A 22,533-nucleotide genomic window follows, 5' to 3' on the forward strand; every position below is an offset into this window, starting at 1 on the left:
AATCTCTTCACATTTAGCATAAAATTCACTTAGATTTTGGAGGTCAAGGTTTCTGTGATCTTACAAAACACGTTTTTGGCCATAACTTAAGAATTCCTACTCTAATTATTACAATATTTAACACCAATGTATAATAGAATAAAATGATGAAAGTGAGGACTTTTTATATCCAAAAGGTCAAAGGTCAATTTCACTTTGACATCATAATGTTCTGCAAATACACCTTTTTTTCTCAATTATTCAACTTCATAACTCAGGAACAGATGGGGAGACATTTGGTCGTATACAGAAGAGGTGACACTAATCTTGGGTGCCCACCTTGAAACTGTGATGATTGTATGGATCTTCTGTGCTGTCAAAATTGAAAATGTGTGAAGCATCCATGTTTTGCCAACAAATACACTCAATATCTTTTATTAAATTGCATCAAAGTCTTCATATACTGTATTATCTGAGTCTGGACAGACATGGATGTTAACTGGCAAGACCGTAATTGTAGTTTATAATAATGCTTACAAACCCCAATTCCAAAAAAATTCCAACACAAAGAAAGCGGTAGATACTGGATATCCGGCCAAAAATAGTGAAATCCGGCACAATTTCCAGGGCAACAGAGCAATCCCGGAAGTGGAACAAAGTGAAATCCTTTTGAACCTATATTCAATTGAATACACTACAAAGACAAGATATTTAATGTACTGATAAACTTTATTGTTTTTTTGGAAATATTCACTCATTTTGAATTTTATGCCTGCAATACGTTCCAAAAAAGCTGGGACAGGAGCAACACAAGGAGTTGAAGAATGCTAAAAAAACACCTGTTTGGAACATTCCACAGGTGAACAGGTTAATTGGAAACAGGTGAGTGTCATGATTACCCAATCACTAAAAGAAGCATCCCCAAAAGGCTTAGTCCTTCACAAGCAAGGATGGGGAAAGTTTCACCACTTTGTGAGCCACTGCGTGAGCAAATAGTCCAACAACATTTCTCAAAGTACAATTGCAAGGAATTTAGGGATTTCATCATCTACAGTCCATAATATCATCAAATGATTCAGAGAATCTGGTGAAATCTCTGCACGTAAGAGGCCAAAACCAACATTGAATGCCCGTGACCTTCGATCCCTCAGGCGGCACTGCATTAAAAACCAACATCATCATGTAAAGGATATTATCACGTGGGCTCAGGAGCAATTCGGAAAACCATTGTCAGTTAACACAATTTGTCATCTTTAACTTGCACATCTACAAGTGCAAGTTAAAACTCTACCATGCAAAGCGAAAGCCATATATCAACAACACCCAGAAACGCCGCCGGCTTCTCTGGGCTGAGCTCATCTGAGATGGACTGATGCAAAGTGGAAAAGTGAGCTGTGGTCTGACGAGTCCACATTTCAAATTGTTTTTGGAAATCATGGACGTCATGTCTTCTGTAACATTGCGGATGATTACAAAGCTTCTGGAAGGCCTAGGATCCTACAGAAGATGTATTTGCAAAGGCCCAGATTATAGCTATCAAGCTAAACAATTGGAATGATGCTAGCTTGAAGCGATGCAAGATTTCAAACATTATGTAACTTGATTTATGGATTCATAATTATGGATTTGTTGTACACAGACTCTGCAGATCCAGACTGGATTCAAAAGCTTCTAGAAGGCCTACAATGGCATGGAAGACTTTGTTAAAACAATGGGTTTCTCTGCTTCTAAACAAAAAAAGTAAGTCTAAACACTGTATTGATTTTGAGATATTGATTAATGAGATATTGGGTTATTAAGAAATCTAGTCAAATTGGACTATAACTTTCATATTGCCATACTTGATGACCGTTTTATAAAAGCAATAGCTCTTGCTGGACAGACATGCAGTAGATGTTATGTGTACAGAACACACCAACAGAATAGAATTACAGTAGGGACAATCAGGATGACAAAATTATAAATATATTGTAAACATATATGAAGAATGAAGAATGATTGCTTACCAGCATGAAAAGCCCCAGCAGAACCCTACTGATGTGGGTCATTCTACGAAAACATGCCATTTTATGTCCCTCAAACAAAAGTGTCTTGTAAAGCTGAATTAACAATATTTTTTTCATAATTATTTTATAATTTAGTTGTGTAATATGAAAAATAAATTATTTACTTTTTAAAAATTCTGCGTGTTTTCTCATGAATTCTGAAACAATTTTATTCATAATATTTTTAAAATGATGAAAAAAATCAACATTTTACATTGGTCCCCATATTGTCGTCAATCCTGTTACTTTTGGATAAAAACCCCCTTGGAGAAAATGAACTTTGCCAAAAGTGACATAATTTCCAGGAAGTGATATCTCCTTCCTTTCAGGAAGTTACCGTGCGTTCATGGACATCGGAAAAACGTTTTTCCAAGTGAAAACGTCATCATTCACGTCCCTTCCTGTCGGAATCAGAGGTGGGAAACTCGGGCCAGATTTTGCTAACCGAGTTTCCCAGTTGGTGACGCATTGTTGACAACTGACGTTTGATGTAGGCGAATTTGGTTCACTGAACATATTTCAATGACAATAAACTTATTTATTGTGGACAAATGCCTCTGCTGAGAAACATACACAGACATAGCATGTTTCAAATTATTCATAAATAGGCCTATGTATAAAAACAACACCTTATCCGTGTCCTTTCCCGTTCGTTGTCCTGCAGATAACACAAACACCTGACCTGTCTGACTCGTGATGACAGTATCTGGTACATGTTTGACGACATCATCAGATTGATTCCTGCACCTCAAAATGTGACAACACGTCACATGGAAATCAGAAAAGATATCTGGTCTGAACTTGTTGAGTAGACTGCAGCGAATCTAGTGAGTTCACAGGCCAGATTTTTAATGCTCTGCTGTTGTTCATGACAGTTTCCCAGTAGTCCCATTTGAAGAGTCCAGCAGATAGCATATTAGGGTTTTGTTTATGCTTTTTAGCCTTTTAAAGGTGCTCTAAGCGATGTCACGCTTTTTTTAGGCTGTCACAACAAACATCTCACTATCCGCGAGCTGCCTGTCCCCTGAACACACTGTAAAAAAACGCGGTCTCTGTAGACAGCCCAGGCTCCACAAGCAGCAACAAAAACAAACTGGCCAACCTGCACCACGAAACATACACAAACAGTGTTCCAGCCAATAACTGACAAGAAGGATTTTGGGGGTGGGGTTTGGGGAGAGTGCGCAGAAGCACGGAAGGGAGGGGGAGGGGACGGGATGAGGAGGAGGGAGGGGCGAGCTAGTCTCAGTTTTGTTTGAAAATACTTGGAACGTCAACAAGACGTAACGTCACCCAACATCGCTTAGAGCACCTTTAAGGCCAACCATGTTCAATAAATGATTTTATTGTGAAACAAATAAATGAAATAAATCAATCAGAATAACACAACTGTCTGCAGTATCATCATTTATTTCCATAATCTTCAATTCTAAAACCACTGAAATCTGTCTCCAAAATAAATATGTCTTCCAAATGGGGATGCTGTTGTCAACCCCGTTACTTCTATAATTCTGTAATATAATACAAATTATTAAAAGACAAATGTAAAATAACCTCATTTTTTATGTTAAGTAAAATGGAACAATGTCCCACTCAAATAATTGTGTTATTATTACTTGTTTTCATAACTTTTTCTTAAAAGATGCTGAGAAATCACATAATGTACTGTAAATCAGTAGTATATTCACCCATGGGGAAAAAAAAGTATACTCCTCAACATTTTCCATTTGCAAACACTCTTAATGTAAAAGGGGGGGGGGGGGGGTTATCATTCATGACATATCACATTTGATCTAAATATGACTTTAAAACATCTTCAGATACAAATGAATTTCTTTGTAATAGGGTTGACATAGCACACATACCTCTGTTGATTCTTTTTTAAATAAATAAATAAATAAATAGCCATAGGTGGCACAGCATTTTTTTTGAGAGGTAAGAATCTACTTTATCCGAATTCAAGATTTTAAAAACAGTACTTTCAAAATAAGATATTCATAATGCAAAATGGCACGTTTTCATAGAATGACCCATGTACAATTACGGGAGGGAGGATGCAGTGAGTGCATTGTGCTTTATAATATAGGCCTGGAACTGGAACATTATTATCTGTTTGGTTGGCAGGCTCAATGTATTGAGTTCATTTTTGCTGCCCTGGTTTTATCAGAAATGCTATGCTAACTTTCACTACTTAACGTTTTGTGTGTGTGCTTGGCTTGGACCTCACACAACATGGGGTTGTAGCATATTTATTGTGGTATTATTTGATTAAATTCAATTCAATTAAATTTGATTTACAGTATCAAATCATAACAAGAGTTATCTCAAGACACTTTACAGATAGAGTAGTAGTAGTCTAGACCACACTATAATGTACAAAGACACAACAATTCCAGTAATTCCCTTAAGAGCAAGCATTTAGTGCGAGTGAAAAACTCAAAAACTCCCTTTTAGAAACCTTGAGTGGTGAGGAAAAACTCCCTTTTAGGGAGAAACCTCAGACAGACCCAGGCTCTTGGTAGGTGGTGTCTGACGGTGCCCGTTGGGGGTGTGATGAACAGTGGCAATTACAGTCACAATAAAGATAATGGAACTATGACTAGATTTTAGTTTGAATTCTGATCTTACTCTAATACTTACTGTAAGGACAGAGAAAGTGGAATGGGAAAAACACAAAATACCTTTTACAATGTAATACAACTGTTGACATATTTTTTGACTAACTTTGAATTTGAATGGATTGCTGGCTGAAGCCCCCCTATAATGTTGACATGTTTTTGCACGTAGTTTTGAATTGATGCTAAAAATGTGTTGTCTCTAATGTATTTATATATGTTGTTAAGCTGGAGTAAAGATTTGACAAATGAGCAGTTAACGCTAGGTTTCTAAAAACTACTGTAAACAGCAGTGGCTAGTTGCTTCATTCATAGTCACTACCACTATCAAAGCTAACTTTAAGCTAACACTATGCTGTTACATTTAGAAACCTTAGAACATACCGCAGTACAATAGGGGTGAATGGAATTTGTTCTTTGTATTGAGAAATAACATGTGAATACGTCAACAGTATGTCTTTCCTGAGGCAATGCCCCAGAGAATAGTTTTCACCAGGGTTCGAATTACGTGGGAGCCAGTGGGAGCTGAGCTCCCGTAGAGAGAGGATAAGCTCCCATGAAAGTAGTAAAATCATAAACCTGTGGGGGTCTCTAAAAATCATCAGCACCATTATTTAAATCACAAATAAAGCACTTTTCCCAAACACACGGAGCTCTGAAGCAGACCTGTGCGTCGCTTAGTGTCCACTCTCGCTGTAAAAACAGAGACGAGCAGCGGCACAGACCACGGAGCTGCTGCGGCGCGCCTTCCGTGGTCTGTGCAGCTTCAGGTTTATAAAGGACGCGCTCTGCTGTGGGCATGCTGCGGTAGATGTGTCCCGATTGTGCTCCGTGTATTTCTGCAGTAGTTTCGGTTTCCCACCTCCGATGTAGAGCAGCGTACAGCCACTTTCTCTCATTCAGAGACCAGAGACCCAAACGGGGCTCGAGTCAGGTCTGAGATCTACCGTATCAGCAGAGCAATAATATAAAAAAACGTAATGATGCAGGTAGATTATTTTCAGAAATATAGTGACTTTATTCTTGTAATAGCCTATTATAACTTTATTTTTCTCAAAATATCACGACTCCTCCAAATCTCAGAGAGCACAGATGAGATATATTTTGAATGTGCACAAAGTTTTGAACATGAGCAGAAATCTTGCTCAAACATCTGAAATATTACAGTCCAGTCATTAAAATGAATTAATGTATCATTGAGGTGAATAACTGTCATGTGCAGATTTAAGGAGGTTACTTCCCCAACAAAAGACGTAAAAGAGGAGGGAGGAGTAAATTATGCCTCTAGAGGCTACGTGTGTGCTGACTCAGATAGAATTAGGACAGTCGATCTACAGGAGAATAAATAGCAATACAGAATGCCTGAGAGCCTTTTGTAATATATTCCATTATGTTTTTATTTTTGGATTGTAATCTATGTTTCCTTTTACATCAAGATATTTCCAGCATACATTGATTCAGAAAAAGGTAAATAGGTGCATAAAAATTCACCTGAATGCAGGAAATGAAATGTTTAATGCTCAAAATTTGCTGCTCATAGACTACTTTTTTTTTTTTTTTTTTTAAAGAGACCCCCACAAAGATGAAATCATAATTCGAACCCTGGTTTTCACTGATAACTGTTGACAAAAAGGTATGTGAATTATTCAGAGAATTTTTTATGTGTCCATGCTGAACACATCAAACAAAATTCTAATCATCCCTGTTGTATAGAGCTCAACAGTTTGGTTCCGGAAGTAAAAATCCCATAGATTTTTCTCCATAAGGATTTAGTTGATTGAAGTTTCTGCTCCTGTAGAAGCTAGAAGTCTGTATGAAATCAACCTTGTTTTAAGAAAAACATGTTTTATTCACGATCTTATGGAGAAAAGCTACAGTACCCACAATCCTAAGTGTTAGAGCAACATCTCTGATTGGTCCAACTCGCTGTTACCATAGAAACATTTACCGTACCCGCGAAACCGTTGAACGGCTAGAGTGACGCAAGCTTCTGCCATTGAAGTCCATGATAGTTTCTATACACGGTCTTGTACCTTTCCCTTTTTGCCGTTTTCAAAATGTTTTTTTTGTGCCGAATCAAATGTTTTATGCTCACTATTCATCTCGTAGCTGGTTGGCTTGGTTCCAGAATTAAAACTCTTTATATAAGCAATTTTCGAAACATCAATGAAAATTGAATGGGGAAAATACTTTCAGAACCAGAGCCATTAAAAAAGTGGCTAAACCAACCAGCCCCCAAGGCTGCAGACCCGATAAGAAGGAGAAACACTAACTACTTTTAAACATTATCAAAGACTTGGATATCAACAGGTTTTCGGATATAAAAAGTACAAGTATGAACCTAAAAGTTAGCATAATAGATCTCCTTTAAGTCTGAACCGGAAGTACTGTAAAACAGACAAAGCATAGAAATGAGTGATGATAAATAACCCAAAAATTATGAAAAAATACTTTAAAAATAGATTATTGAGACTGAGACACTGGACCCATACACCAAAGAGGCATATTCTCTATGTGAGATAAGCACCAAATGATGATGTGGAGATCAGTTCGTAGCCCTCTCCGATCCACACGCTCAAATTATCTCCTTTAGACAACTCAAAAAGCTGCCCCACAAACACACTCTTTTCCCCTTCTGAAGTGCATCCATCCAGGGCCTTCATCACAGGTCTATTCAAGGGATAATTTTCATTCCAGTTGTGCAGCTCTAAGTAGAGCCTGTTGAAGTCTCCCTCATTGCAGCTTAATGCAATGCGCACATAGACAAAATAGAAACCATCCTCAGGAATCACAATGGCACTTTTCTCTTTGTTGTCTTGGTCACCAAAATTGTCATGCCATTTCACATATTGTGCATCAGTCGTGTTGGCACCTAGAGACGCTGTAGAAAGAGAGACGTACAGTAAGTCACATGTTTTATTTAAACAAATAAATTCCTCTTCTATTTTGTCTTAAATTTTACAATTCTCACTATGTTTAAATAGCTTTTTAAAAGTCACATCTTTTAAAACTTTTAAATGTAAGAGGGGCATTGTTGAAACACAGAATTCCCAATCAAAGCAACAGAGTTCAAATAAAATATGTTCATAATGTGGGCCTGGCTGTTTCCCATGAACCACATGCTCATGACTCATCTGGCCTTCATGTATTACATTACATTACACATCATTACACATAGCTTTTATCCAAAGCGACTTACAATTGCTATATATATATCAGAGGTCACACGCCTCTGGAGCAACTAGGAGTTAAGTGTCTTGCTCAGGGACACATTGGTTGGTGTATCGCAGTGGGAATCAAACCCGGGTCTCTCACACCAAAGGCATGTGACATATCCACTGTGCCATCACCACTCCAACAAGTACTGCAGCATTGAGAACAATGCGTTCATCTAAAAATAACAAGTCTGGGTGTTTAGGAGATCAATTATTTAGCTCCCCAAGTCTGAGGAGACATAGCACGTCTGGATCTTCTTGTCTACTACTTTTGGGCCTGTTACATTAATAAGCTGCATAAAACTTTTTGGGCCAGCTGCAAACAATCTGGCCCACCCTGGGTTCATACCGAGAAAATATCCTTCATAGTTTCATTTACACTGTGCTCTAAGCTTCCCATTGTGGCCTATAACGTTTCAAACAACAAAATAGTACTGTCAAGATTTGGCTCGAATTCAGGAAACAGCATGGTCTACACAGAGCTTTGATAAACAGGCCGATTTTAAATAATCACTTATTCTCATCATCCTGCTTGGAGCCCACCTTCCGTAGTTTGTGAAACAATTGTCTTATCACACTTAATGACCTATAACAGGATGGTGTCTTTTCACCCCATCCTGCCTCCCTGTCAGTTCAATGTAACCTGCCCAGTAGCCATCTCTTCTAGGGTTTAAAAAAAAGAAGGCATTTTTCGAAAGCAGTTTTCCACATATCATAAATATCGGAAATTGACCATTTCAGTTGTTTCTCATCCTTTACGTTGATCAAAAGCGGCTGATATCCATTATCTATGGCAAAATTGACTCCTTGAATGCAGCCTCCACTTTACCGCTCAAGGACTCCTGGGAGCATGACATGGGGACTGACATTCAAAACTGCCAACTCCGAATCCAAATCTCAGTTCTGCCCTGGATTCCTCACTGCCTGCCTGCCTAACGCTTCATCACCAACCAGAAGCTACACACCCCAAACGCCCCCTCTTTGCACAATTAAATTTGACTGTTCAAATAAACATCTTTAACTGCTCTGTGTGTGTTGTCTTTGCGTTTTGGGTCAAACGGCTAACCTAACATGCATGGGTCAAACAAACACAGGACTTTCACCCAGGAGAGTGGGGTTTGAGTCCTGTTTGTAGTAAGTTTTGCACGTAAACGGTGATTTAAAAAAACAACAACTTTACAAACGTCACCTTCAGTGTCACATGTGTAACTGGAGGTTATTAACATCTGATTTAAGTCTTTTTTTAGACTTCACTAAGTAGTTTGGGTGCTTGAACATAACCAAACTGCGATTGTTTCCCAACGTTTATGACCTGTTTAAAACCGCGACCGACATTCTGTGATCTATACCAGAGGACAGAAAATGATCCTATGGGTCTATTTACGGTGGCCGACAGGGGCAGACGTCCTGCAACTTAAGAAAACACACGCAAATACACACAACACAACCAAATAGATAAACGCACTGCAAATATGAAACGATGCAAAAAGAAAAGCACATAAACCCAGAAAACAAATGCAACAAAAAAAAACGCAGCATCCAGATTACACAACTGAAGTTATCCAGACCTCTAGAGCAACTAGTGGAACAGCTTGATTTTCGACCGTTATTAACCGATATTAAATTCATATTATTATTATTATTATTATTATTATTAATAACATAATATATTATTAATATACAGTCTATGCTCCCGTCTCATGCCCTCCCGGCTGGTGCCGTCCTCGAGCTTCGGCTTTTCAAAATAAAAGCTCACGTCTGGTCCGCTATGTGTTTGTACTTTGGTGTGTTGGATGTTTGTGAACTAAACAGTACGGCAATCATGCTAATGAATACAATAACTTTTTCAGCAGATGTCTTACTTACAACACGATGGAGTTAGCAAAGCAGTTTTGTGTTTATATGTGCAGGCGGGATTTATTCAGTTTGATAAATCCCACGGTAAATTGGCTGGTTTACTAACAGGGAGGGATTATACATCCTGTCTGTTTTTTTGTATTTCAAGAGCGAATTGCTCCACAATATGAATACAGATTGATCACTTATTTTGTTGGTAACCGTTGTTGTATAATCACAATATTAGCCTACACTTGAGGAGGCCTACACTTCAGTAATTTCGGACCTCGAAATTAAACCCTCTCATATGGCTTAAACAAACGTCAACGTTAAACGCTGATGCAGTTTTAAATGTTTTATCACCACGAGTTTGACGTCTCTGCTGATGAGTATCACCTGTGACCTGAGCCGAGACACACCCACCAAACGAGAGAAAACATATCTCAAACATAGATTTAATATTTAAAGTCTATGCAGTTTCTCTCTCTCTCTCTCTCTCTCTCTCTCTCCCCCCCTCCCTCCCTCCCCGTGAGGTTGAAAATCAAGCTGTTCCACTTAGCTGCTCCCTCTAGAGGCCTGGAGAACTTCCGTTGTGTAATCCGGATGCTGCGTTTTTTTGTTGCATTTGTTTTCTGAGTTGGTGTGCTTTTCTTTTTGCATCGTTACATATTTGCAGCACATTTATGTATTTGGTTGTGTTGTGTGTATTTGCAGTGCGTTTATGTATTTGGTTGTGTTGTGATATTTGCAGTGCGTTTATGTATTTGGTTGTGTTGTGGTATTTGCAGAGCGTTTGCTGAATGCTGCGCATGTGTTGTCAAATTAATGAAGTTGTTTTTCTTTTTGCATCGCTTCTTTTTTCGGGGTTTGTGTGCTTTTCTTTTTGCATCGTTTTTTATTTGCAGTGCGTTTATCTATTTGGTTGTGTTGTGGTATTTGCAGTGCGTTTGCTGAATGCTGCACATATGTTGGCAAATTAATGAAGTTGTTTTCTTAATTTGCTTGTGTTTTGTCTGTTTGCGTGTGTTTTCTTAAGTTGCAGGGCGTCTGCCCCTGTCGGCCACCGTATCTATTAGAGGGCAGGAACAAACAATCTTGGAGGAATTGTTGGTTTCCTGAGTAGAGCTTGTTGGTGAAGGAGAAAGGGACTGTCACTGTTTCTTCCCTATGATCTCTTTACCTATGGCTACTTTATACCTTTTCTAGTTCACCTACTTTAACTAACAAATAATTATCATTACCATATTTCATTTTCACTTAATGAGTTATTTGTTGTAGTGATTAACATTTAATACATATGTTTAATTCCTCGCCCTCTCATTCCACTTTATTATTCATTTCAAGATCAACTTTATCTTTAAACTTGTCCCACAAGTGGGGAGTTTGTCTTGAGCACTTAAAGCTATGGTGCGTAGTTTCTGTCGCCCTCATGAGGAATTCTCAGTAATGAAAACAACACTGTTGTTGCATCCACATGACACAAGCCTTCCGTAATCGCGAACACGCCCCCACTCCTCCTCCATGCAGTTGCTAGTAGCCAAGGAGGACAGCATTAAAAAAACATGACGGACTCTTCTGAAGAGGTAATTATCTTCACTTGAGTTTCTGGGCGTGAAAGTCGCTGGACGACAACATGTTCTAAACATAGCCATACTGAGAAATACAGAGAGAGTTTTGTGGCGCTGATAGTCTTAATTAGCTTTGTAGCAACTAATTTGGCAATGGCTTAAGTGTAAGACATTCATTAATATATATATAAAAAGTTACGCACTAAAGCTTTAACCCACGCTGCAGCCATAAAAAACAATAATATGACACTAATGGTATGTAAAACACAACATGGTGTCATGCAGTGCATATAGTAAATATATATATATTGTAGGAGCCATTTATAGCCATTTATAACACACGGTTCTTACCGTAGCCGAGCGAGTACCCACTCCACCAACAATAAGCCACAGCATTTTAGTAATCACCGCTGGGTGAAGTACTATTTTATATGAAATACCCTTTTTCTACCTTTATAATAAACGGGAACACCACCCAAAGAGAACTAATGTCTGGACCTAAGATCTTTTTGCTACGCGTTGAGAACACCATGCCATCCATACCGAGGCTTATAGGATAGCTTCAACATATATATATATATCAGTGCAGTGCAGTGATAACAATGACAAAACAAAAACCACCATCATCAACCCGGGCCTGTTCTGGCTTTTATCTGCAGCTATTTAAAAGCTTTATAGACAGGAATACATTTTTGAGTTGGTTTAGTCTGCAAAAAGGAACTTGGAACCTCCTACCGGAGGGCAGCAGCTCATATTCTGTGTGCAGAACATGAGACATGTGACTAACAATTTTATTGGCTTGTCTAAAAGTAGCCTGTACATAAATACTTTGCATGGATAGCTGCTCTTTAACTAACACCAATGATTTTCCATGCAGTAGGAATCAATCGGAACAGTTTATTTTTCAGCTGCACAGAGAGGTTGCCAGACCAAGCTGTTTTACCGGACATGACCAGGCATTTCATTTTATTTACTTGCTTATTTTTTATACCTTGTCATATCCTGCATTTGATGTACTGGCTTTGCCTTGTCTGCAGAAAACTCAATAAAAAGAAAGTGTGAAGTTGACTAGTGAAGAGTACTGAAAAAAACACTTACTGAGATCAATGTGCAGTTTTTGGGTGTTTGTTTGAGGATTAGCTGTGGATTGAGAAAGAGAGATGTTTAAAACAATGCTTGCCTGCTAATAATATTTCAGGGAAAACCCTGATCTGGAAGACGAAGAAAGCTGCCTGAGTTGTGAACTACTGTAGGACACACAATGACATACTGTATATGGAGCTTTGGGAGTGGAGAGCAGTAACGAATAGTACTTAAACTTGTAAACTTTCACTTGTACATTGAAATCCTCCCAACTCCATAGACATTTCATTATACATGAAGGTAATGACACAGCATACCTGTAGGGCAAAATCTCTCTTGCTTGGAATAGGCTGGACTTGGCTCTACTGCGCACTAGGAATAAGGAAGAACATTTTTCAGTTTCATCATGACTTGTAGCACTTCACTCGGATATCTGAAATTGTAGATTATATGGATTATATGACAGCTTGTTGGAAACACAAAGTGAGTCCCAATGTTACAGTGATACCAGTGGCAAAGGGCAAGCAAAAGGGGCTGGAATGTGGACGCAACAGGTTGTGTTGGAGAAAATTGTTGCTTCACTATCAGTGAGTAAATATATTTGGACTGGAGGGTTTGTTGTTTATAATGATGCTTCTGGGATATGCAGTGAGTTAAGATAGCACTAATAAAAATGTGGACACAACCTCCTATTTAAATGTAAATCTGATATATTTATTAGAAAAATTGTCATCCTTTTTTTGTGACCAAGTTTGGTTTTTCGTTTTTTCACTCAGTATTGAGGGTAACCATATATGTAAAAAAGTATAATCATAAACATAACACAGTCCAAAATGCACTTACATTGGTGTCCTTTCTCAACAAAAGTTGTAATAAATCAACATAAAAGAAGATTTTAAGAAGTACAAAAATAAAGATAAATAAAGCACACATCTTGAATTCTGACTAAATAAATATAACATTACCTCCATCTCCAAACGTTGTCATCCCTTTTAAGATCTTATGGCACAAAGTACTCAAGTTCATACATCTTAACCTGTGGCACCCCATCTCCAACAACTGTGTTTATCATTAGTGATACAGTATGTGCATTGCACCAGTCTTAAATCAACCCAAACGTTTAATCAAGTTAGGTAGTTAAGGTAGTTTAAAACTCCGCTACACCCCTCAAAGGGAGTCAAATATTCCTACTATATCCTAGGATTGCATATAAGCTGACAATGAGGTTTCCATGTTCACATCATTAATGTGCAGACCCAGCCAAAGCTCTCTGAGAAGACAAGGAAACCTTAGCCCATAACCAGTGATGGAAGAAGTATTCAGATCCTTTACTTAAGTAAAAGTACTAATACCACACTGTCAAAATACTCTGTTACAAGTAAAAGTCCTGCATTGAAAATGTTACTTAAGTAAAAGTATGTAAGTATCATCAAGAAAATGCACTTGAAGTAATAAAAGTAAAAGTACTCAATGCAGAAAAATCCTCACATTTTAGAAACTGGAAACGATCCAAACAGTTCTGTCAATCAACTAAGTGTTTAATCGGCCAATCATTACAGCTGGACTTGTAGGCCGTTATATTGTTGGGTTGTATACCTTGTAATAAAACATTGTATTTTATAAACTACATGTGTGGTGTGTGTACAAATTTTAATTTGTAAAGTAACTAGTAACTAAAGCTGTCAGATTAATGTAGTGGAGTAGAAGTAGAAAGTGGTATGAAAAGAAAAGACTCAAGTAAAGTATAAGTACCTCAAATTTGTACTTAAGTACAGTACTTAAGTCAATGTACTTAGTTACATTCCACCACTGCCCATAACCATAAAGAAAAAGTTTTGGAACTTACCTCTTTTCTGCTGGATCCAGAGTTTTCACGTTGCCATAAATTAGCACAGATGGTAAAAATGAACAGTGCCGTACAGCTGAGCAGCAAGAGCAGAGTGATGAGTCTGAGGCGCGTTTCCTGTTGCTTCATGTCCCGGCAGTGTTGGATGAGGATGAGCACAGACTTGTCCTGGCCCATATCTATAATCGCATCCCCACACACAGCTTCAGTTGGCAGAGTCTGCCCAAACAGTTTCTCTCCCATGTCGGCAAGCCTGGTATCTGCAAAGTTGGCTGGTCCTCTGTTTACCAGTGATACATGCAGAGTCTTTTATTAGCAGTTGAAAAGTGGGGCCGTACCCAACCGCCTACACTGAAATCCTCAGTCTGGAATGACCTCATCTGTTCATTCATACAGATGGGAGAAAGAAGAGAGGAGGAGCACATACCAGAGTTAATTAATTAATTAATAATTTAAGTGTTCAAAACATGTAAATAGGCTTTACTCTCAAATATTATCATTACATTCCAGTTATAGAACCATGCATCCCTTTTTCTCCAAGATAAATCCCTGGGGATCTCCTAAAAAAAAAGAAAAACAGAAAATCATTTAACAATATTCTCTGTTAATAAAAAAACTATATGAAAATAGCATTCTTTTCACTGTCAGTCTCGTTTGCTGTTACAGGTCATTTATGATCATGAGACGAAAAATGACACAGTTTCAGAAACATTTAAAAGTTACATATAGTCACTTTAAAAAATGACTCAAACCGATTAATCAATTATCAAAATAGTTGGCGGTTAATTTAGTAGTTGACAATTAATTGATTAATCAGGTTCAAGGACACTAAGGCACTCGGATATAAAATGTTTGAACTGTATCTTATAGCCTATTGGCCAGTAGTCACATGGTCATTAGGCGAAGAGTCACATGATTGTTGTGGACAGGTAGTCACATGACAGACCATATTCAGCAGTAAATCAATCAGCAATAGTTAAACAATAGGCTTGTTCGAGATGAGTCAGGTCTGCGCAGAATCGAGACGCGCAGGTTTGAGACGCAGGCAGCACAGTTGCTTTTCCCTGACTGCAAGACCCAGGCGGACCCAGGGGCATGCTGGGAAATGCCTGGCACTCAGCTGATCTAACAACTGATTGGTTAAGAATCATCACAACATGATGACGTTTTATACTATGCACTTTTTATAGTTTTTGAATTGGAGGGATTTTAATTGCTATTTGTCTGATTTAAAGGGGAACTATGCCATTTTTTAGCTTAATCGACCATAACTGAACAGCTTTGGAGTCATTGGAATGGTTATATGACTGTTTTCGGGTTGAATGCTGGTCGTCTCGTTTCCCCCTAGCGCCTGTGAGCGGAAAAACCACACTTGCAACTTTCGGCCCACGAGCCGCCGGCCTCAGCGTCAGGAAGTATCGCGTGATATCAGGTCTCGCGATGTAACGAATTGCTTTACGGCACTGCACACATACATGAACTGGCTACCTATAAGAACAAGGTAGCAATGGAGTTTTTCACACTATCGTCATGGCTGAGCTGGCAAAAAAGAAGCAGAAAGCTAGGAAAGCATTGTCGGAGGAACAGAGAAAGAGGAAACGGCAGACTGACCAAGCGAGGAGTCAGACATGAGTAAACATAGGAGCTGCCAAATATCTATTCCGAAGCTGTAGGGGGAGCTCTATAGAGAAACCTGCGAGCAAAAAGCGTTGCAAAACTGCATAGCACCCCTTTAAAGACTTATTCTGTACAGAACATGTTGTGTGGCTGATAGTTATGTTTAGAAGTCAGAGAGACTAAATCCATTCCGATTACAGATCATCTACAGTCTGTTGTTACATCAGCAACAGATTGCATGTAGAGCATTTTGACAGCAACTCCGTCATAATAAAAACAACTACTGTGTACAAGCTGATATATGGGTCTGATAACATTTTATCAAATCAGAATCAGACCTAACAGGATGTGAGTGTTTCTATAACTACAAAACTTCTCTATGTCTCTCAGCATTCAGACATGAGGGACACACCGGTCAAAACAGCATGTCATTAACAGGATGCTGATACTCAACAAGAAGAGGCCAATTAAGAAACTCAAAGAAAAGATTGATTAATCGAGTCATCTTTGAAGCTCTAAAATGTGCTATAATAAAACTTAAAAATAATAAAACTTTAATTTTGTTGATGTATGAATCAAGCAACTTTAAACTTTGATTTTGTTGATGTATGAGTCAAGCAAGGAGACATCTTCCAGCTACAATCTTTGTTTGGTTTGAAAAAGAGATTAGAAAAATGTTGTTCACATGCCTGTGAAAAGGTCAGATGTATGTCTGTTAGCTAAAACTGTTGTTTCAAGAAAGAAACTACAAGTAAGTAGTTGCTTACTATAAGTAAGTAAGAATTACAACAATACCCTACATGATGCAAAACATAACAAAGGAAGTGCTAAACACAAAGGAGATGTACATGATCCACAGGATAATCATTAAGACAAAAAAAGAGACCAGCTTGTGCTATGACAAAGTAGTGGTGAAAGAAGTATTTAGAAATAAAAGTGCATATACCACAGTGTAAACATATTGTATTACAGTGCAACATTTTTTGTAAAAGTTCCTCATTATGCAGGCCATCATATAATTGTCTCAAAGAGTATAATCCCACCAGACAAATGCCAAAATGAGGTTTGAGACAACACAGCAGTCAGTATTAAACAATGGAACAATCATATCTCTTCAGTTGTATTATGTCTTCCTGTAACTGCATGTCTGGCTCCGGATTCATGAGCAGTTACTTGGGATAATGCCCACTACGCATTCCTCTTCATGATTCAAAACGTCCTTCATCGTCACCATCACCATCATACATTCATGCATGCTCAATACATTATTATATTTCAGACAGTATTTCCAGTTTGACCCTCTATGTCATGTTTTTGTCCTTGTGTCAAGTTTCTGTGTTTTAGTTGGTTTCATGTTTTCTGTTTGTTTTCTTGGACTTCCTGTTTTATTTTGTAATCCACTGTTTGGTTACATCCCTGGTCGCTTGTCTTTGTTTGTTTCCCGCCTTTTATGATTACCTGTCCCCACCCTAATGTGATTCACCTGTGTGTCCTTGTCTTCCCATTCCCCGTGTGCGTATATACCCCCCTTGTTTCACTTGTTCTCTGCCAGATTGTTGTTACTCCTCGTGTGTCTCAATCTCCAGCGTTTTCTAGTGTTTGTTTCCTGATCTATTGCTTGTATTTTCGACCACGTCTTCTGCCTGTTAGATTTGTGCTGTTGCCTGGATTGTTTATTAATTAATAAACAAACTCACCTTCTACTTCTACACATTCTGATTTTTTTGTCAATATCATTGTACGTAAAATGCGACCAAATATCGAGCCTCTTCCTTATTTCACCAGTAAATTCCTGTTAAATGACAAACAACCACTGGATGGGAAAAGGGTATTTTACAATACCTTTTACACCGTTTAACTGTCAGCATTTTAACTGTTTAATCCAGCTGCTAGCTAACGGTAGGCTAACGTTACCTGCTGCCAAGTGTAGTGTTTACTAGTATGACATGCAGCAATGTTTCGGTTGCCTCTAACATTCGTTTAGGAGCATCAGAGAGAAGCGCAGGCATTTAAGTGGCACCGAAATGAGGCACCGAAATCCAGATTGCTATTCGCTCCGGGAGATAACGGTCGTTAAGGCACTGGTGCCCAACCCTCTGACCCTAGTAACAGCTGAATATTCTATCTCATGATGAAAAAGTCCGTCATGGAAAAAAAGGTCGTTGACGAACATATTTAGTCTCATCTCGTCTGACGAAATTAACACTACAGCTCATATTTTTATAGGGTTAGTCTAATGTTGAAATAATAAACCCAATGAGATTTCTGTAATTATTTTCTGTTGCTGACAACAGCCACCCCACAGGGAAAACTCTAAACCAGATAGTAATGTAGCTAATACCAAAAAAAAGTCAGTTGTCTGTTTGATGTCAGTTAGTCATCAAATCAGGCCAGAGGTTAGACAAGAGACACATCTGTCGATAGAAGGCCTTTACCAATTCCTGAATCTGAACTTCCTCAACTCTTCTCTGAAAGTAGGTCTGGCAGTGCGAGACTACTCTGTTTGGTGTGTGATGCTTATCTCCGTGTTTTCAGTCAGTATCAATCTTAAATGTTAAAGAGATTTCTGGATATTATTCAGGATGTCGCCATAGACAAAGTTGAACAGCTGTTCCTTTGACTTGGTTCCATCTAGCTGCAAGACATCAACATCTGTTGACTCCATGATGTTCTTGTGTTTCAAATACATGGGCCAGACAGACATAGGGCAATAATTGCATGTGGATTCCTGTACGTCAGACTGAAAATTTCTGGATGGATATCTGTTTGTTACTCATGACTATCTGCTTTTCATCTAGCAAGATGCTGAACAGCTACTTTCCACAGGCTGTGACCAGCAATTTCCACTGGATGCGTCACGGCTGCATAACGGCTCCGGAACGGCTCCGGAACGTCGACGGAGTCATTAGGTTTCCATTAAAGTCAATGTGTGTATTTCCACTGACTGCGGAATGTCTGCGTTCCGACTCCGTCCCAGCTCCGGCGGTCCGCAGCCCTCCGGAGCAGATACGCAGAGCTTCTATTTTTGCTGGACACCGGAGAGCTCCGCAGCAATTCAGCACACGGCAGATAGTGCGGGACAAGAATTCGAGCACAGAAACAAAATAAAAATCTGGTTAATTTTCAAAGTAAAATACACCGTGTTCAAGGCGGATCATATTTCCCTGCACTACACCTTGAAAACACAGCACAGAGTTGTTTCCCTTCTACTCCTCTGGATGGAAACAAACTGTTGTTGGTTTTGTGGTTCTATTCTACGTGAATTCGCGAGATATTGTGGGTCCTCGTGACTACAGCTGTCAGTCATGGCTACAGCCGTGCCGCAACAAATCCGGACCTAGTGGGTATTGACGGACGGCGGAGCACAAAGCCGTTCCACAGCGGAGCCGGTCCGCAGACGTTCCGCATCCAGTGGAAATCCACAGTTAGGATTTTAAATGGACTGTGCCCCCTCCCACTGCCAAGGGCGTAAATCCCAGGGGGGGGTCCCCCCCCCCCCCCCTTCTAAGGGTTGCCCCCCCCCTAGAAATATCATTAAAACAATGCTGTGTATTGTAAATAACATAATGATGTATACTTAAACTATCTGTGTAAGTAGTAAAACAATACAACCCCCAAAAAAAGCTTTTTAAGTTTAGAAACATTTTGAGTCCCCCCTCCCTTGCCTCACAGTGGTTTGGTCCACTGCATGCTGTACGTTAGGAATTGGATCTGCACACGACTCACAGTCACATCGGGTAGTGACAGGAATGTAGCTAAGTAGGCGGTTCAATGCTATTTTATTCACATTAAACATCGGCTGAAGTTTTCTCAAATAAAAATGATGCTGAGTAATTAATGAATTAGTCATGACAAAAAGTTCGCTATGTTAGTGTAATATAATGTAACGTTAGCTAGCTTGTTTAATAGCTTGTTGGATAGAAATGAACCCACTACTACTACCGTTACCACGGCGATAAGCCTAACGTTATGTGTGTGAACTGATATTAGGGTTAATTTTGAAGATCTACAGTTGTGTTTGAAGTGGCTGATCAGTGGGTTTGCTGCAGTTAAATATATATCCTCTGTCCCAGACCAAACCTAATATTTATGCGGAGGACGCAAGATCATTTTATAATTACAATATGACCACGTGGTGAACCTATGAACCTAATTCATATTTGATGAGCTTTACCAGTGGCTCACTAATTTACATTATGATCAGCTAATTTAACAAGTGTACAAAAGTATTGTATTTCTTTTATATATTTTAATTTTTATACTTTTTCAAAATAAGTCATTATGTTTTAGGGTATTTTTGTGGCTTGTGTACACATGCCCTTTACGAGTATAATTGTGGCTGTATTATTTGTGTCCCCTTCAAAAATTGCTCTTCAGAAATTTTATGTTTATTGTCCCCCCCTACTGTGTTACAGATTTACGCCCATGTTCAAAAATTGCTAAAAACTTATGAGCCCCCTTTGGAGGACGTGAAAATAGATTAGGCTACTAGTAAAACTAAGAAGCTTCAAATTATAATTTGTGTTTTATGTTTTTGTGTTGGTTTGTTCATTTTGTTCCGTGTCACTATTGTTTTATAAATGTGGTCTGTTGAAGGAAAAAAAACCGGAGGAACAGCTGGTCTGTTTGCTGAGGATCATTAAGTTTTCTCTGATTTCTTTGAGATTGCTTAAAGTGCTTTGTGATAGTGTATCGCTATTTGCATTATCTGCCGCTTTGAAACTAGTAAGATTAAGAAATGGCATTGTTGAAGTAAGCTGAGTGATTCTTTAGTTATTCTTCTTGGTTGAGTGTGAGCTTGGGTGCTGTGGAGTTCTCACTCTGAAATCACACTGGTGACTGGTCTGCGCATGTCTAGGAATTCAAGTTTTCACAGAAAGTTTAGGCCACTCCTTGCCTGCACTTGGGTGCAGAGGTAGAGAAGCAGAGGAGAAGGGGGAGTTTTTGAGTGCAGCCCAGTAAAATATTTGGTGACTGTTGCTTGACTATGAAACTATTTGATTGAGATTCATTAAATTTATAAATAAGAGTTATGTTGACAGATAAATAAGAAAAATATTATTATAGTGATTAAAAGTGTTCTCGAGTTAAGTTGATTGATTATTTCTTAAGCTTGAAAGTAAATACAGGTATGTTTAAAAAGACAGGAAAATATATTGTGATTACTCAAATAGTTAACAACTGTATTTTCAAAAAGATGTGGTTAATTTTAGTTGATGATATAAAAAATTAATCAATATGCAAGGTTGAATGAGTTTGTATGAAGCAAGTGTGTTCAACAAGACACTGAATATTTATTCTTTCATTTATATCCGTACGTGAGTACTAAAGAGGTAGTTGGAACTGAGTTTGTCAGTTCCTGAGGAGAATTGGTGTAGTTGCTGAAACCATTAAAGTAAAAGAAAAAGATAAAAGAAGAATAAAATAGAAAAAAGAAAAGAGAACGATTAAAATAGTGACAATATACATACATAAAAAGGATAACTAGAAAGGTGGACTAAATATAAAAGAAGTAACTGAGAAAAGAATGCAAATAATTAAATTACTTACTTTATTCTCTTAGAGACATTGCTGAAATTTCAGACAAAGTTAGAAACAATGTTGAATGATGGTGATTACATTTGATATCATGTAATTAGATTAGTGTTATCTAGGCACACATAGAAGGGATTGTGTAAAGATGGTGTAAAGTAGTATTTGAAAGAGAGGTTAAAGTAGGATAAACAAGGCTTAGGCCTGAAGAGAAAAATATAAAAAAAGGGAAGGAAAGGAAAAGAGATTAAGAGCTGGTATAGATGATTTGCTGGAACTCATATCAGTGATTGATCACCCTGGATTAAGAAAAGTCCAGCCTCTATACCTCTATTGAAAGAAAGAGATGAGAGGACTGATTGATGGGCTACAGGATTGTCATCTCTGCCATTCTAAAAATGTTGGACCACCTGTTTTGAGTGGCGAGGCATCTAAAATGATTTTACTTTGAATAAAATAATTCAAAATTTGATAATTGTATAAGGCTTTTGACTTTGCTAAGGTTCCCCACTGTCACATGTGGTCATGTCATTGTGCCAACAACAAGAAACAGAATTAATGAATCCGATTCCTGTGAAGAAACAGCGAGTAATTCAATCTTAATGAAACAGACTGAGTTAATTCATATACTTTGTATATTAAATGGGTGACAATTGTCACAAAAGATAGTCAGGAAAGCTGAGAGAAGATGGTAAGTGTATGCTTTAGAAGAGAAAAGAAAGTTTTATGGGACAATGGGAAGAAAAAAGGCATGACTTTAAGAGAAAGTTAAGTGTACAAGAGTGTACTAAGCTGGTTAAAGACAGAAAAAGAGTGTTGTAAAAGTGACAGAAAGACAAAGAAAGAGATAAATGTACTTTTGAATTAGGGTACTGGAGTTCATAATATTGTTGTTACAGAGACGACTGTAACATTTGGGCTCCAATCTACAGGAGGGTAAAGGTTTAAATGAGAATAGTAAAAACTGCTATACCACAAGCACCAAAACTTAAAAAAAAAAGTAAAGTATGTAATTTTCAGGAATGACTAATGGTAATTTCCAAGACAAATTGCTTTTAGATATTATTGTGATCTGACATATCATAAGAAATTAATTAGGATTTGTGTAGAACAAACATATGTTTATGAAATATGATGTTTTATGGTTGTTAAACTGCCCAATAAATATATAGGCCTACAAGTTTGGTTGAAATGATT

The 22,533-nt window shown here is 38.2% G+C and overlaps 1 protein-coding gene and 1 long non-coding RNA gene across 2 annotated transcripts; both read right to left on the reverse strand.

Moving 5' to 3' along the window:
* Positions 1 to 3,349: 3,349 nt before the first annotated feature.
* LOC116041421 lies at positions 3,350 to 4,382 on the reverse strand. The gene is made up of 2 exons (XR_004102946.1): positions 4,213 to 4,382; positions 3,350 to 3,658 (listed from the first exon to the last, which is right to left on the reverse strand). It is a non-coding gene; the product is annotated as an uncharacterized LOC116041421 (long non-coding RNA).
* Positions 4,383 to 6,977: 2,595 nt separating this feature from the next.
* LOC116041411 (tumor necrosis factor ligand superfamily member 15) lies at positions 6,978 to 14,552 on the reverse strand. Its single transcript, XM_031287313.2, has 4 exons — positions 14,188 to 14,552; positions 12,659 to 12,713; positions 12,357 to 12,398; positions 6,978 to 7,520 (listed from the first exon to the last, which is right to left on the reverse strand). Exons 1-4 carry the CDS (start codon positions 14,428 to 14,430, stop codon positions 7,150 to 7,152), a joined length of 711 nt encoding a protein of 236 aa, XP_031143173.1. The 5' UTR covers positions 14,431 to 14,552; the 3' UTR covers positions 6,978 to 7,149.
* Positions 14,553 to 22,533: the final 7,981 nt, after the last annotated feature.

The sequence above is a fragment of the Sander lucioperca genome, chromosome 14, assembly GCF_008315115.2.
Source record: "Sander lucioperca isolate FBNREF2018 chromosome 14, SLUC_FBN_1.2, whole genome shotgun sequence".
Lineage (NCBI taxonomy): Eukaryota > Metazoa > Chordata > Actinopteri > Perciformes > Percidae > Sander > Sander lucioperca.

Bases quoted from the DNA above. Each gene is read 5' to 3' on its own strand.
- LOC116041411 (XM_031287313.2), bottom strand. From the start codon at position 14,430: ATGGGAGAGAAACTGTTTGGGCAGACTCTGCCAACTGAAGCTGTGTGT. The intron at 12,714-14,187 runs GTAAGTTCCAAA...CCTTATTCCTAG, and splicing joins CTGGATCCAGCAGAAAAGAG to TGCGCAGTAGAGCCAAGTCC. The intron at 12,399-12,658 runs GTATGCTGTGTC...CTCAATCCACAG, and splicing joins AGAGAGATTTTGCCCTACAG to CTAATCCTCAAACAAACACC.